Below are 16375 nucleotides of genomic sequence, written 5' to 3'. Positions count from 1 at the left end.
CATTGACTTTTGCAACTCAAATTTACCTTAATGCATTATGTCCATACACTCAAAAAGCTACATTGATAATTTCATCCTTAGATGTATTTTAGTATGTATTTTATTTTATTTTAGTACAGCTACAGAAATGTGGATATAATTTCCTCTGAATCAATGAGCAAGAGTTTCTTTGAAGTGTTTCCTTCCTTTGTAGTATTTTGAACCCTGAAGTGAGACCTGTCACATAACAGTGGACACTCTGGCTATACAAGGCAGAACCAAAAATGGCTAGTTGCATTCCCTTTCATTTTCCATTATTGGCTGGGTTTAGTTGCTTTAATGAGTGGGGTATCTCAGTGGCGTAGAGGTTAAAGATACCATCCATATAATCTCTACAGTGTGTCCCTGATTGAGTCCATCCAGGGACTGCTCTATCTCCTTCATTTTCTGTCAGTTCTTCATTGTATACTAGAGGTTTTCAAACTGCTATACACATATTTTTAGATTCAGTGTGACATACACTTTTCGAGGATATAATTATCTTTTAATGTCCATAAACAACCTTAATTCTGCTTAGAAATCATAGAAACTCCAGAACTTGCCTAAGAATGATCATGTTTTTAAGTTTTTAGTTAGTTTAGTTTAATTAGTTTGAGTATCAAAGTCATCTAGTGATAGTTTTCTATACAACCATGGGCACATTGTAAACAGGAGCCTCAAACAGTTAATTCGGCATACTTTTAATGGTGCCAATTTGACAAAATGTAAACAATTACACGTTAAAAATAATACTAGGCTTACGTTGTAGCCTACATTGTAACTCACTGAATCCATGGCAATTTTATTAACTGTTTACTTCCCCTAAAGCATCATGGGAACTGTACTTCCAAAACATAATTTTCCCAAAATAGGCACAGTTGTTTTGATTTTGTATGACTTAGGGCCCACAGTGTGTCCGATTTTTAAACCCCCTGCTGTATACTGTCTAATAAAGGCAAAAATGCTGGGGGAAAAAAACGTTAAAATAAAAACAGATATTGTCAGTAGGGCATGTTTGTTTTTTCAGTTCAAATATGTAGATATATGTATATGATATGCAGTGCTTCTTCTGTTACATGCTAAGGCAAAAAATCACAAACCAAAGAAGAACTACAGTAGATGTTGCAGTATGAGGGAAAGTTTTATTTTGCAGCCAATATAAGCAAACATACTCGGGTGCAACAAAGGGGAACAGCTAACTGTGCTGTGTGTTCTCAATGTGTGCAACATATTGAGAATGCAGATGGACAGTTGTGAGAGAGGTGGGCTGTTTGAGAAGTTTCTTTGGTCATTTTGGTAGTTTTTTAACATGAATCTGGGTCACTGTTGGAATCCACTGTGAGATTGTGAATCCAAGCCGACTATAAGTTCTGTCTTCTGTAGGAGCACACTACATACCTGCGGGCAATGAGTATTTGATGGTCAAAATGTTTTTGGTGGAGTCCAACTCTAAAGCTCTATGCAGCAGCAGATGCTTTTAGAGCATTGCTTCAGTTTTACAGACCAATTATATAATATATGTATGACACTCACAATTATCATTAACCCCTCCACATAAAACTGTAGACAGAGCCAGGTGTACGCTACCTGCCCAGCATGAAACCATCAGACAGCTGAAGTAAACAAACATGATGCACAAAGGTGAACATCTAGCAAGCTAAACATTCAGATGTTTCTCAGAAGTTGGTAAAGACCAAACCAGAGATAAGATACCGGCGACTATTCTGTGTACATGCATATAGTGGCAACTGATGTAAATTTCTGCTGGCAGTAGCATTTTTATAAATAACATGGTGATCGGTTTAATTCATCATTTTTAGAGGCATTCGACAGAACCTAAACTTAGAACCTGAATTATCTTTCTTATTTCTATACAGAGCTTCAAAGTATATACATATAATTGTACTGTCCTGTCTCAGAAATATATTGACCTACAATATATCTCAGTGCAAAGAAAGTACAATCAAGAATTGACCATATATCTCACTCTGTATAAACTGACAATTTGTATGATTTTGTTCAAAAGCATTTATATATCCTGTTAGTTTCAGCTGTGGGTGAAACTCCAGTTACAACATACAATGTGATACATTGAGTTTAAACAGGGTTGTGCATAGAATGGATAGAAACAGGATGGAGTGAACACTAACAGAAGTGAAGTTATAGTCAGTTCTCTTCTTTTTCTCTTCTTCGTTTCCTTGTTGTTTTTTGACAGTACAAACTGAGACTGCGAACATCCCAAAGTCAATCTTATAATAAATTAATGAAAAAGAAACTTTGACAGAAACAAGCGAATACAGCTGAGCGTGGACGTGGAGGTTTTGTCTTGCTTTATTCTAGGCTCACACACCCCCTCCCACCATCCACCTTCACTTTTCAGGGCTGGCTTGTTTTTAAGCCTTTCACAGAGTAATCAGAAGAGAAATGCCCTTGAAAACACACTTGGACAAGCTGTTGGAAGAAGATGGTGTCTGGACAGGGCTGTGTGGGGATGTAGCTGAGGCTATTCAAGCATGCAGAATAGTCTCCTTCTCAGTTTTTTTCATGTAAAAACTTTTAATGGAATTTTTGTGTATTTTTTCTGTTGGTCGGGCCACCAGACTGAAATATCTCAACAACTTTTGCATGGATTACCATGACATTTGGTACAGACATTCATGGTGCCCAGAGGATGAATCTTAACAACTTTGGGGATCCTCTGACTTTTCCTCTAGCACCACCATGATGTCAGCATGTGTGGTTTTGAGTAAAATGTCTAAACAACTTTTGGATGGAGTACCTTGAAATTTGGGACAAACATTAATGTCCCCCCTCTGGATGAATCATAATCATTTTGGTCACATGACCATTCATCTAGTGCCATCATCAGGTCAAAATCTAAATTTTTCTAATACTTCTTTCTGTGCTAATTAGTAAAAACTAGCATGCTAGCTACTTATTTGTAGTTTATTTTTTAAATTTAAGCATTATTTTGATGTGATCTGATCCTGAAAAAATAGTTCTAACAATGAAAGCTGTAGCGTGCAGTGGAGAGGATGGAGTCTCCAGCTGAGTGAACTAACAGGCTAGCGGGCTCAGTCTCTCAGGGCTCAGTAGAAGGGAGGGTATGGGGATGGAGAGATAAAAGAACAGCAGTGTATATTAGAGTCTGTGGCGCTTGTGAAATCTGCCCCTTGTTTTTTTTTTTTCTCTGTCGTTAAAAGGTAGCAAAGTTCACAGGGTTCGAACTGTGCGAGCAGTCGATGTGCCCATCAGCCTGGTGTCCAGTCTAAAGGGTCCTTGAATGCGACACTCAACCTCCATCTGCTCTGTCTTTGAAAGCTGCTCTTGAAAAAAGGAGCATCAACTAAATGACTAAATTGCTCTATTACTCTCTACTTCAGCAACCCTCCCTCCCTCTACTTTTTCCTCTCCTCTGCCTCTCTAACTCTCCATATCTCTTTTTCTGTCTCCCTCTCTTGCTTCCCTCCAGCAATTTCCTTTTTGATGCTGGTGTTGATGCCACAGACCCTGACACGGCCATTGCCTGAAATGGGTCCGGCTAGCTTAATGCATGCCTGGGGGAAACTAGCTGTCCCTGCTGCTCAGTGTGTCCCAAGCCTGTGGCAGAGAGGACACATGCCACTTACACAACTGCCAGTGCCACTTGGCCCGCTCCCAACCCTGTCTGAAAAGTTGGTGGATATTATTATACAGGGAGAGAGGGAGAGAGGCGAAGGGCTTTCTCTCTAACCATCCTCTCACCCTCTCTGAACATGCAGCAGTAGCCTTGAGCAAAGACTGTGCCTGTCCCAAGGGCTTCCATGGCAGACCAGTCTTCAACACACACACACACACACACACACACACTCTCTCTCTCTCTCTCTCTCTCTCTCTCTCTCTCTCTCTCTCATTTCAGTGCTCCCTCTCTTTCTTCTTTGGCCTTTCCCCCTTCCTCCTAAACATCCCAGCGGTGGCTTTCAACAGAGCCTGAGCCAGCATCATGCAGACATGCAGCCGTGGTAGCACAAGGACTGCGCATGTTTCTGTGAAGCCTTGACAATAGTGTTAGAGTCAGGATATTTTGGGCTTAACACTTTGAGAATTCCAAGCCTTTTATAAGTTCAATCGCACCTCCAGGCTGTGGAAGTCTCTACCCTCAGGTCAGGTCAGCAAACACTGTCGAGTGTTTCAAATCTCATGGTTAGACCTTTTTCTTTCTTTTTTGTTGATGCTCTCACTTGCCTCGATCAATCTTTGGGTTCTTGTTTGCCTTTGTTTAATCAAAAATAATTTGTCTTATTTCTGTGTGTTTGGTTTCTCTTTTTACTTCATTTACAACTGTGAAGCACTTTGTAAGCTTTCGAAAAGGGATATTATATTAGGCCCTATTAAACAGTGAGTGCAAGGCACACTGAATACTAGGGGTGGGTGGATCGATACCTCAAGGAACAATACTACGAATACTTACATACAAATACCAAAAGGAGCCATCTTACATTAGATCATGTTCTGGGTACATTAACATTGTTCTAGTGCATACACTCTTTTCTCTCTAAAACAGAGAGTAATTCAAAGAAATTTCTAATGTTTGATCAATAAGTCAGGCAGACTAGACTAATATACAGTATTCAACTAAATAACCTTCTGCCCATGTACTCTATCTCTGCTACTTGGGATGGAAAGGGGGGATTGCAGGGTAACAAGGGGCATGGGTTTTGGCAATTTTGCTACAAGGGGGATGGCATCTTCCCCCCCATCCACCCTAATTGTCTACTGTGAACAGGCCATTATTTATTATTTTTTCAGGCCTGCATCAAAAGTGTACAAAGGGTTTCCCACACTGGGCCCGTCATGCAATCTCGTCTTGTAGCAAGCATTAGTTCAGTCACATCTGCCATTAACGTCCTTTCTTTCTAACATGCTTCCCAGAAAAATAAAAGCAAGCACCCACAAGGCTCAGCATAGAGAACAAACAAGCCCCCCCTGGGTAAAAAGAGAGCAAACTGGCACATTGTTCTTATGATATATCAGTATAGTGTGAATGGGAAGCAGACATGTGGTCAGCTGTGTCTTACCACTGGCATTGTGGCTGGTGTACATTACTGATCAGTGATATTTTAATGGGCCTGAATGAGCATCCTGTGTGATTTTCTAAAAGTCCATTAGCTTAAAAAGAGGTTATTATGGAGAAACAGAAGTTGTCTTGTCTTGGGTTGGATCTTGCTGTCAGACATGTTACTTAAAGGCTGTTGAAGCATGAAGGTTGTGCTCCGCACATCCTCACTCATCATTGTTTTAAAATCTTGCAAAGGCTCAGAGGCAGCAGGCCTGTGCCTAGTCCCAATCCCCAAGACCACTGACCAAGTCAAGTTATTATTAATGCTGAGCTGGACTTGTATTCACATATCAGCACTATCTCCAAAATAACCTTCAATCCTCTCAGGAATATCTAAAAAAGTCAATGCTTTCCCAGTCCGATTCTTGTCGATGCCTGTGTCATTCTGAAGAGCTGTTAAAACGACATATTCTGTTGTTGTTGCAAGGGAGGGGTTGCAGTGCAATACTGCCAGCTAATGTAGTGCCTTTAACCTTCTTGAAATGTAAATCAGTATGTGTTCAGTGTATTAAAAGCTCTTATTTTTTTGTAACCCCATTATATATCTGATGCCAATTTTGCATCTTATAACACATACATGTGTTACAGAGGAATAAGAATACAGATCTGAGGCTCTGTGGGACTCTTACATTTCATTACAACCGCATGTAACCTATCCAGTGATCTGAAAATGTGTACTTTTATTTTATAACCTTCCTACAGTAGTGAGGGCTAGAAATGTTTCCAGTTGGAAAACTGGATAGATACAACTCTGTCTTTCTCTCTTGTACCCCCTTTGAAATTGTTTCAGAGGGCACAATAATGAGGGAGGCACTAATATAAACATCAAGTACAGGGAGGCGAGGGAGGGATGGAAAAGGTGGAAGTTGCTCAGGAAGAAAATGAGAAGCGCAGGGAGTGAAGTGGAGAGTAGAGGGAGGGAGAGGTTGAGAGAAATGAAGCATTGAGCTGAAGGCATAGTCAGGCGGAGCAGCCACACTCAGCAGCTGCTGGTACAGGAAATCCACTTGCAAGGAAGCAGTGGAGTAGAAACTGACCAAAAGTCATCGTATTCACCTTTTTATTTGCAGAAAAAATAGCCTGCCTGCTGTATACAGACACAAATCTTTAATGTGAAAGTCAGTAAGTGGCATTACACTGTTGCAGATTAAATTGAGGATTATTTTAAGGATTGAGTCTTTTAAGACATACATTAATGCTTTTATACAGGACATGGATACACATATTTAAAATAAAATAAATAGACATACAGTATTTTTATATTCTCGTGCAAAATCTTTATATTGCATTGACAAAACCTTTGTGTTATAACAAGAAATATTTTGGTTGTGTCCCACAAGCAGCAGAGCAGCAGCAGCGAGAATACGATTTCCAGCCTGAATTCTTATATAATATATAAAGTAACTGCATTTATTTAAATAGCACCTTTCAAGAGCAGACATCACAAAGAGTTTTACAATAAAAAAAAAACATACATACATAACATAGATAAAAACATAAAAAAAGAAATATTATATCAACAAAGGCAAGTATATACAACTGGGTTTTGAGCTGCTTTTAAAGGGGTTCACAGCATGTTAAATCATAATCTCCACAAATTTTAACAGCATCAAACACAAAAAGTGAAGAGATTAGATATTAAAATAGTCCTCGTTAAGTCACACTTTATCCTGGCAAAGAAAACAACAACACAGAAATTGGTCTTTTTTCCCTTTACTTCTTAAATATATTTGCCTTCCAAGGATCTGTATACTTTTCTGATATTATATTGAGGTTTTTTTTTTAGCTTTCAGATTGACTGATTTGTCAGCCCTGCTTATGTCTCTAAAAAAAAGCATCTTTTCAGATATAAGACTATTTTATTTCAGTTTGTCTATGAAAAAGCCAAAAGGCCATTTGAAAGTTTCCCACTCATGCAGCACCCAGATGTGTTCCTGCTGAGATAAAAAATTGTTTCTCCTGTTCACACCCACACCTTACTTTTCTATAATGTTCTCTCTGCTGTGCATCTTCCAGCCATCCACACATCACCACCCACTCCTCCTCTTCCTCTGCCATCTCATTTCTGCAGGCAGAGGGAACTGAGGCAGGACATCAGACTTAGCTCCCAATTCTCCTCCACTCCATTGCTCTAATGCAATTAACTCCACTGGTGGGAATAGAAGAGGAGAGCTGGATAAATTCCTGATTAATCCAATCTAATAGGCCCATTGTGTGTGTGTGTGTGTGTGTGTGTGTGTGTGCGCGCGCGCGCGCATGCGCGTGTGTGTGCGCGCGCACGTGCGTGTGTCCAGACCAGTGTCCGAACTGCTATAATAATGGTCTTTAATGCACACACACACACACACACACACACACACACACACACAGTCCTCAGGCTGCTAATGAAACATTTCATGGTAGATCATATTAGTGGGCAGATATTTTTCTAAGGGCGGAGAAGTGCTGGACAGTCCACAGCTTTTCAAATGGACAAGGTGCCTCAGTTAGTTAAGTGGACCATACTGTTTAATGGATTCACTACAGGGGTCCAACTGTAGCTGCGTTTATATGGAGCCTTTTATTCCACTTATGACCAGAGTAACAGCTCAATCTGAATAACCGTGCATATAGTATATATAGCTATAGCACAAACCTCTAATCCTGACCCAGTCTCTGAAAAACAGTGTGGTCTACTTCTGTCTCCATTTATTTTACCCTACTGCTCCCAGTCGTATTTACTTGACTCCAAAAAAAGTCATAAAATGCTTAAAGGTTCCTCACAGTGGGGAGCCACCCACCTGCTGTGTTCCAATGGAGGTGGCTGTTGAATTTGTTGGCTCAGGATTATATACATCACATAGGGGAACACTGAGGCTTTCCATCCTGCAGCTCCACTGTATCCTCAGTGCCCTGTCCCTTCCATAATATTCCCACTACACTGTCATGCCATGTTACTGCCTACTGCCTGTCAGAGTAGTGAAAAATGATGACTGCACTGGGGGGGGTGGGTCAAGGACACAATTATGTGCTGTCTACAAGAATGAAGAGAAGCCAGTTGATTGGTTAATTCACAGCTCATTACAACACACACATACGCATTCACAAAAGCACACTACTTTACAAGGTCACAGCTGAAGTGGATGTTTCTTTTCGGACAGTTTTTGTGTCGTTTCAAACTATGTCCCTCTGAAACCAAACCAACCCTATTAGACATAACAACCCTCAGCTTCATTTATGTATTCAAGCGTCCGTGTATGTGTGTAATATTATATAACATTATAATATATAATCTTGGACCAGCATTTAATCATCATGCAAAGTCTCATATTGACAGATGAGAGATGGAGAGCTAGCCCACCCTCACAAATTGTTTTATGAGACTTTCAAAGAGGATTTTTGCAAGCAGACTGAGATGCAACGGTGTAGCAAAAGATACAGATTTCAAAGAAGCTCTGATGATATTTTACAGAAGCAAACAGACTCTGATCAACTTATGTTTGCGAAGCCATAAATCTGCTTCCATTTTCTCTGAGGATGTATGTACTTGATCGCCAATGTTTGACAACACTGAGGATGCTTTAAGCATCACAATCGAGTTGACCACTAATCATTTTGCCACACAGATATTGATTTGGTTTATGCTTTAATCAGCACATTGTTATTAATAGTGTGGGTCACCGTGATGCCCATTTCTGCTGTGACTTATAGGAGACATATTATGCTCATTTTCAGGTTCAATCTTATATTTTGAGTTTCTACTCAAACATGTTTAAAGGCTTTAATGTTCAAAACCCACTTTTTTTTACCCTCTGTCCGAAATGCTCCATTTTAGCGCCTGTCTCTTTAAGCCCCCCTCCCGAAAAAGCCCAGTCTGCTCTGATTGGTCAGTGTTTCCGGGTCTTCCGTATCTGCGCTCTGAGCGTCTCTGCATCATCATTGCGGCCAGAGAATGACCATATGCAGACTTTGACTCATGATTTTTCATACCTTCTGCACACTTAACATTTGCTTAGTGAGTTAATACTTCACTGATACAGATACAAATACAGATAGCTTTATTTATCCCTGAAGGGCAGTTCAGTTTCTACAGTCCACCGAGACATATATACACATTCATACTGCCAGTCATCAATGACATAATCAGGGAGCACAATAAAAAGGCATATGGGAAAGTGCAAGATCCATAAATATGCAAGAAAGAAAATATTTGAAATAAGAGCTGAATAAAGTGCCGAGTGTATTGCACATAACAAATTACAATCCACCAATTTTAAACATAACCAATGTGAGGTTTGTGCAAAATAATGTTTTATTTAAGACAGCTACTCCACACTCAGCAGCTTAATGGCAGAGGGAATAAACGGTTAGTCGGCTAGTCTTTCTGGGAGGCGGCACATAGCGCTGTCCTGAAGGCGTTAGTGTAAACTCACTGGGCAAAATATGGTCATCAGTAAAGTGACTATACATTCAAGTCAACCACAAACAAGGCCACAAGCACAAAAGTTAAAGTGTTTTTTTTTCCTGTCAATGCAATGTCCCACTCTGTTTCAGAATCACTGTCACCTCTGTGTTGGTTTTATGTCGATGCTTGGCACTATTGGTTCTGCAAATATTCCTATTTCTTCCGATCTAGAATGTATGTGATGCTGAAAACTTAATTCATTATTTACTTTAGGATCTGAATATGTCTTCCACCGCTGCACAAGTCTCAGCTCAAGTCAAAACACAGCCAACAACAAATAGTTCTTTACAGCAAACAATAAAATAAACAAATTGTTGATCTGCTCTAAAATATCTTACAGTTGAATCTCACAATATAAAAAATAACATGTTGAGATTCATAGTGAATCAGATGTTGGAGGGATTCACATTTCTAGCTAATATCACCACAGCCGAGCCTCACACACTCTGAAGGGCAACAGCCACAAAGGAGATTATTTTAAAGATGCAGAACTGTGCATAATGTATAACTAAGCGTGCTGCACTGAAAAGCTGAGCAAGAGAAGGAGAGGGCTGGCTTGCTCACTCTCACATTATTTGCACCATAATAAATCTCTAAATTATGCAAATGCATGCTTGCATGTGCACTCGCAGACACTGACAAAGTCAATCTTCAATGCATGTGCCAAGTAAGCAAAGTCACTGAGACATGAGAGAGAGAGAGAGAGAGAGAGAGAGAGAGAGAGAGAGGCAAAGATGTGTTATTTAGTTTTCCAATGGATTTATTTATGGGAGGGTTGTTTTTATGGAGTTTGGGTTTCGCCTCTTACAGGTTGATGTGCTTTTGATGGCACACGGCTACATTCTACATCTCGCTGGTTTGTAACAAAGAAGAGAGGAGAAAAATGAAAGGTGAAGGGGAGAGTAGAAAAAGTAGAGGAGGAAGGTGAAAAGAAACAAGCCGTGAAGAGAAAAATGAAAGGTGAAGGGGAGAGTAGAAAAAGTAGAGGAGGAAGGTGAAAAGAAACAAGCCGTGAAGAGAAAAACAATTAGGGGAAATAGAGAGGTGAAAAGAACAGAGGAGAGGAAGAAGAAGAGATGAGCTGAGAAGGAAGGAGGGGATCTGAAAAGAGATAGGGGAGACAGGACAATGCAGAGAAAGAGTTAGACCAATAAATAAAGTAAATACTAGAGGCTTAAGGAATGGAAACAGCTAGCACTGATGGCTCTGTCCAAAATGTGCCTATACCATTAACTTTAAAGCTGACTGACTGGAGAAACACTTTGACACTTTGGGAAATACACATATTTGCTTTGTTACTGAGAGAAGGTCAACACCACTCTCATGCCTGTACAGTAAATCTGGAGCTAGAGCCAGCAGTCAGTTAGCTAAGCTTAGCATAAAGACTGGAGGCAGGGGGAAATTAGCTAGTATGGCTCTGTCAAAAGTTTAAAAAATAAGGCTACTCTAAAGCTGAGTGATCAGAGGAATAGCATGACACTGGGAGATACACTTACTTAGATGAGAAGATTGATACCACTCTCATGTCTGTACAGTAAATATGGATCTTGAGCCTTCAGGTGGTTAGCTTAGCATAGCATGAAGTCTGGGAAACTAGCTAGCCTGGCTTCTGTCCAAAGTTCAAAAACATGTCCTACCAACACCTCTAAAGCTATGGTTTGAAATTTTGGGAAATTTATTTCTTTTGCTTTCTTGCTAATGACCTGTGTGTTCGTTTAGAGCAGAAGCCATGGGGGTTTAGCTTAGCTTAGCATAAACAAAGGAAGCAGGGGGAATTATCTACAGTAGCATGGTTCTGTCCAAAGTTCATAGGTTATTAGAAGAGAAGTGGGATTGAGAAGGAGGTGAAAGATGGGGAATAAAAGAGGAGAAAGTGAAGGAAATAAAGAAACAACAAATGGGCAGGTGGTAATAAGGGGAGATGAAGATTTGAAAAGAAGAGAGAGGGGGAAAGGGCAAAAGAGGGCAGAGAAGGGAGGTGGCGAGGAGGGAGGTGGCGAGGAGGGAGGTGGCGAGGAGGGAGGTGGCGAGGAGGGAGGTGGCGAGGAGTTCGGCGTCTAGAGGAAGCATAGGAAGTGTAGAGCAGACGAGCGAGCTGTTGTTGAGGGGCAATATCAGGCATGGATGCTTTTCAAGACACAGAGACTGCACGAATCAGAGCATTGCGACAAATAAGAATTCAGTACACACATACACAATCCTTTATATCATCGCAGGTATGAATATCAACGCGTCAGTCAACCCCTGGGTTTTACTCGGGCTTTATGTGGAACAGATCTGTTGTTTGTATTGCCGACACTATTTGTTGTCGCTTAAGATATAAATCTCTGTGCAGATTTGCCCTTCTTAGTGGTAATACAATGTTACCACAGTGTCTCTGAGTTTTGCTTTGTTTAAACTGAAACACACTGTAAATCCATGTCTTATTCCCCATCTGGTGTCCTCGCAAGTGCACAGCTCCTGAAGTGGAACAATGTGTTTCTCTTGGTGTTATAAAAGTCTGTGATCAGAGTTGTTCTCGGTTTGTTTGTGTGCAACACTGTTTGCAATTTGCTGTGTTTAGGGCAATTCTGATATGCACTAGGGCAAACCCTGAAAGACCTGTGTGTGTGTGTGTGTGTGTGTGTGTGTGTGTGTGTGTGTATGTGTGTGTGCGTGCAGCTTGTTTTGTGTTATGTGAGAGGAAACTGATCTTTTCTATTTTAGACTGTTGGTTGGACAACACAAGCCATTTAAAGATATATTTGTAACCGGCATTTTATTTTTTACGATTTTCTGGAATTTTGAAGAGTAAATTATTCTTAAGTTAATTGAAAAAATAATTGGCAGATTAATTCAATAATGAAAATCTATATTTATAGCAGCCCTATCACTTTGGGCTAGTGATTGTCATTTTTCTCTATTTTCTGACATTTCAGGCACTAAATGAGGATAATGAAAATGATAATTAGTTTCAGCCCTCCTTCATTACTTCATAAAACCTCAAGACGAACTCCCTCTCCTCTTCCTTCTTAGTTTGTTGCTATTTTTCTTATATTCTGCCTCTTTTCTTTCTTCTCTATCTCTTTGTGTTTTTTTCCCTGTCTCTCTCTAACAGATATTGTATCTGTGTGTGTTGCAGGATCACTCTGAATGGAATGAAGGTGTCCAGGCCAGACGTTCGTATTGGCCGCTACAGAATGATTAAACACGAGAGAGACAAACACAACGAGCCCAACCCACAGAGGTACTGCATCATTGTCCAAACTCGTTCTCCGGCTTCACATTTGGATCGATCACGCTGCTTTTGTCTCATAGCTACACAGTTCAGATGTTACTTTCCAACTTTTTCATCTCCGTTTTAGAGAATTATGAGTATGTGACAATGCAAAGGGCACACTATAATTAATGTGTCCTTATAATTAGAGTTAGCTACAGAGAAATATAATGAAACATAAGCAACAAGGGCAATAAACAACAGTGAGATGTAAAAGCAGTTTATTATGATTCCTCTGTCCTTTGTTGTCTGCATTATCTGCTTTTATTCTGTCCAGTTTAGCTGGAATTACATGCTAGATATTTTAATCTTTAACCAGTGATGGTTAAATGAGAAGTCTTGCACCTTTTTTTTTTAGCAATTCCCAAAACTACTATTATTACTACTACTGTTGCTGCTGCTATTTATACAACCAAAAAAATGGGAGCATAAAGGCATAAAACTGGTCTTAAAGTAAATCAGGTATTTTTCTGACCACCCTGCAGAGAGACAAAGAGAATGTTTCCTATGACTGATGAAACATTTCACTCATAACAGGATGTTTAAAAGATTAATGCAAGAAGCTATTGTCATGCATGAGGGCATGTTAAATAAATAAAATACATGCATTTTAAAAGATGCCATAGTAGTTTCTTGTCTTCACAGTATGTATTGAAATTCAGTTTCTGCTGATATGCAAGTTATAAATACTGAGGCGACTGAATGCATAATGTCGTTAGATGAAGGATGGGATTTCATAATGTAAAAGTATCAGATGACTGAACAAAATGTAAACAAAAACAATCCTCTCTGAAGACTGCGGCTTGGCCTTGGCCTGCAAATGCCAAGGACAAAACATTTTCAATAAACCAAAAATTGCTTTTCAGAGATACAGCCTATGGGCTTAAATGTACACCTATTCCAATTGCTGGAATGTGTAAAAAAAGCTTATGTGTGTGTTATTTTATGGTTTGAATGAGGCCCAATATGCAGCGATGAGCCCTTCTAGACACATTAATCACCAGGAATATAGCATCTCACATTAAGCTGCTTAAACGTGGATTATCACTGTTTATTCTCCTCTAAGAGCCCCCGTTTTCATGCCTGGATAGGCCAGGCAACAATGCCTCTCAACACAAAAATCGATAGCTGCTGCAGCTGGGGCAGAATGAAGATATAGTGAACTCTGTTCCCTCCTTCCATATTGTTTTAGTTTGATCTCATGTGACATTATTATATCACAGCATTGTGACCGGACTCTGGCAGGGTTCACAGATGAAGTCTAGTTTAGTTTTGGTTCCTAAAATTTGAATATTTGCATAAAGCCACTGAACAGTCTCTGATACATGATATATTGTTTCATAAAATATTCCATTTGGTTTGGACATTACACAAAGTCTCAACTTGAAGGAAGTGTGAGAAAAGTATTTACAGGAATTTCTGTTTTTACAATACCTCTAGAAACCTTTTTTTACTTTTGTTATTAAATGTTACACTTGTGAAGATTTGGTTTCAATTTTCAAAAGCATACTTAGTGGCTTTACATAACTGTGTTTATCGCTTGATATCTTACTCTCATTCACATGATCTCTTAGCGGCACATTCATTCAGTACAAAGTTAGTGTAATAAATGTTTGAGTTCACACTTAAAACGCAGCCGTGCATTTAAAAGAGTTTGATCCTGAAATTATAATTACTGATTTAAGAAATTAAAGCTTTTTAATGGTAATGTATACTTTAAGAAGCGGCCAGTGACTTATTCATCTCAAAAGACCAAAACTATAAACTATTATTGTGTTTAATTGTTAAGAAGCAGAGAAAGTGTCACTCACATCCTGGGCTTACATTCTTTTACTAACTGCACTTTGATGTGATCACATATAGTGTGCTCATGCTACATAAAATCCACCCACTAACACAGGTGTGGGAGGAAAGAAAATTTGCCTAGAGCCTGTAACTAAAAGGAAATGAAAGATGTGTTTTTACCTGCAACAAGCATCTGCTGATTATACAGAGGATATCTTTATATGATGTCAAATACTTTCAGTTCAGTTCCTTGTTCGGCTTAAAAAAGACAAATTTCGTAATTAGCTAGCAACGTATGTGAAATTGTTGGAACAGAATTTGTTGAGTAGCTTGAAGAGAAAAAGCCCTGCTCACCACCTGGTCTTGCTTTTGTGTGCGTGCGTGCGTGCGTGTGTCGGAGTGAGAGAAAGATTCAACGATCCCTCAGTAATTGCTTGCTGAAATGACACCAATATAATTCAAGGCCAGCTTGGTCAGACTAGTTTAGTTGCCTTCATCAAAATCAATAAATCCGCCACTAAACTGAAAGTGTGTGTGTGTGTGTGTGTGTGTGTGTGTGTGTGTGTGTGTGTGTGTGTGTGTGTGTGTGTGTGTGTGTGTGTGTGTGTGTGTGTGTGTGTGTGTGTGTGTGTGTCTGCTTGATATTCAGTTCCTGTTTTCCTTCTCCTGTCACTCGTCGCTTTGCACTCTCTCTCTGATCTGTGAATCAGACTTCCTCGATAAGAGGTGACACCCACAGGGACGCTATTTATTTGCGGCCGCTCCATTATTCATAACTGTGGCGAGGGGCAGAAAATAGCGGCCTATTAGTCGGCACAAAGTCTTTTTTTACAGCCCTTCTGGACACTTGGAAATGTTTGGCTTAAAGGATTTTTTGAAAATAAGTGGCATTTGGATTTAAAGCAGCCATATTATGCTCATTTTCAGGTTCATAATTGTATTTTAAGGTTGTACCAGAATAAGTTTACATGGTTTAATTTTCAAAAAACACCATATTTGTGTTGTACTGCAGTGCTCTCTCTCACTGCTGCAGATCCTCTTTTCAGCTGGTCTCTGTTTTAGCTACAGAGTGAGACCTCTTTTCTTCTTCTTCTTCTTCTTCTTCTGTACTATCTTTGATTGCACTGCACATGCCCAGTAGCTCAGATGTAGATCATGTCAGCTAGCTAGCTCCATAGACAGTAAAAGAAAGGCTGTTTCTACAACTTCGGTCAGTTACAAGGCAGGATTAGCTGGGAGACTTCTAAATGAGGGCGCACATGTAAGTAGTTCTTTTGTAGATTATGGTGAACTTGTGTGTGTTGTAGCAGTGCTTTGCTATTGAGAACGAGGTAGCATGCTAGCGTTAGCATGCTAGCGTTAGCCATAGCGTTAGCATGCTAACGCTACGAGCTAATGGTTGTGGTTAGCCTGCTCGTTTCGGCTTGTGACGTCACAAGCCGTGCCGATTTTGAACAGCTCACCCAGAGACTGAAGTCAGGACACATTCAGAAACCGTATCTCACTCTAAACAGCATGGATGGATTTTTTTCAAAGTTTGTATGTGTGTGGAAGCACCAGAGACACAAAATAACACCCCAAATCCCAGAAAAAGTGATTTTTTCATAATATGGGCACTTTAAATACAGCAGAACAATCAGGTGGGTGTGAAAGGAGGATTGGCTACATCATGGCAGTATTCAGACAGTGTGGGTGGAGGAGACAGAGGTTTTCCCCCCTGTATCTCTCTTCGGACACAAACATTTAAATCATCACTTTTCATGTCCTGAGGAAA

General features: G+C 39.9%; 1 protein-coding gene across 1 annotated transcript in view; it reads left to right on the top strand.

Moving 5' to 3' along the window:
• b4galt2 (UDP-Gal:betaGlcNAc beta 1,4- galactosyltransferase, polypeptide 2) overlaps positions 1–16375 on the top strand; it is a 160570-nt gene that overhangs the window by 138370 nt on the left and 5825 nt on the right. The window contains exon 7 of the mRNA XM_031294517.2: positions 12682–12786. Within this exon, the coding sequence (XP_031150377.1) occupies positions 12682–12786 (105 nt within the window). The remainder of the gene's footprint in view (positions 1–12681; positions 12787–16375) is intronic.

The sequence above is a fragment of the Sander lucioperca genome, chromosome 9 (assembly GCF_008315115.2).
Source record: "Sander lucioperca isolate FBNREF2018 chromosome 9, SLUC_FBN_1.2, whole genome shotgun sequence".
Classification (NCBI taxonomy): domain Eukaryota; kingdom Metazoa; phylum Chordata; class Actinopteri; order Perciformes; family Percidae; genus Sander; species Sander lucioperca.
The sequence above is the reverse complement of the archived record's forward strand: the minus strand, read 5'-3'. Positions and strand labels throughout refer to the sequence as shown.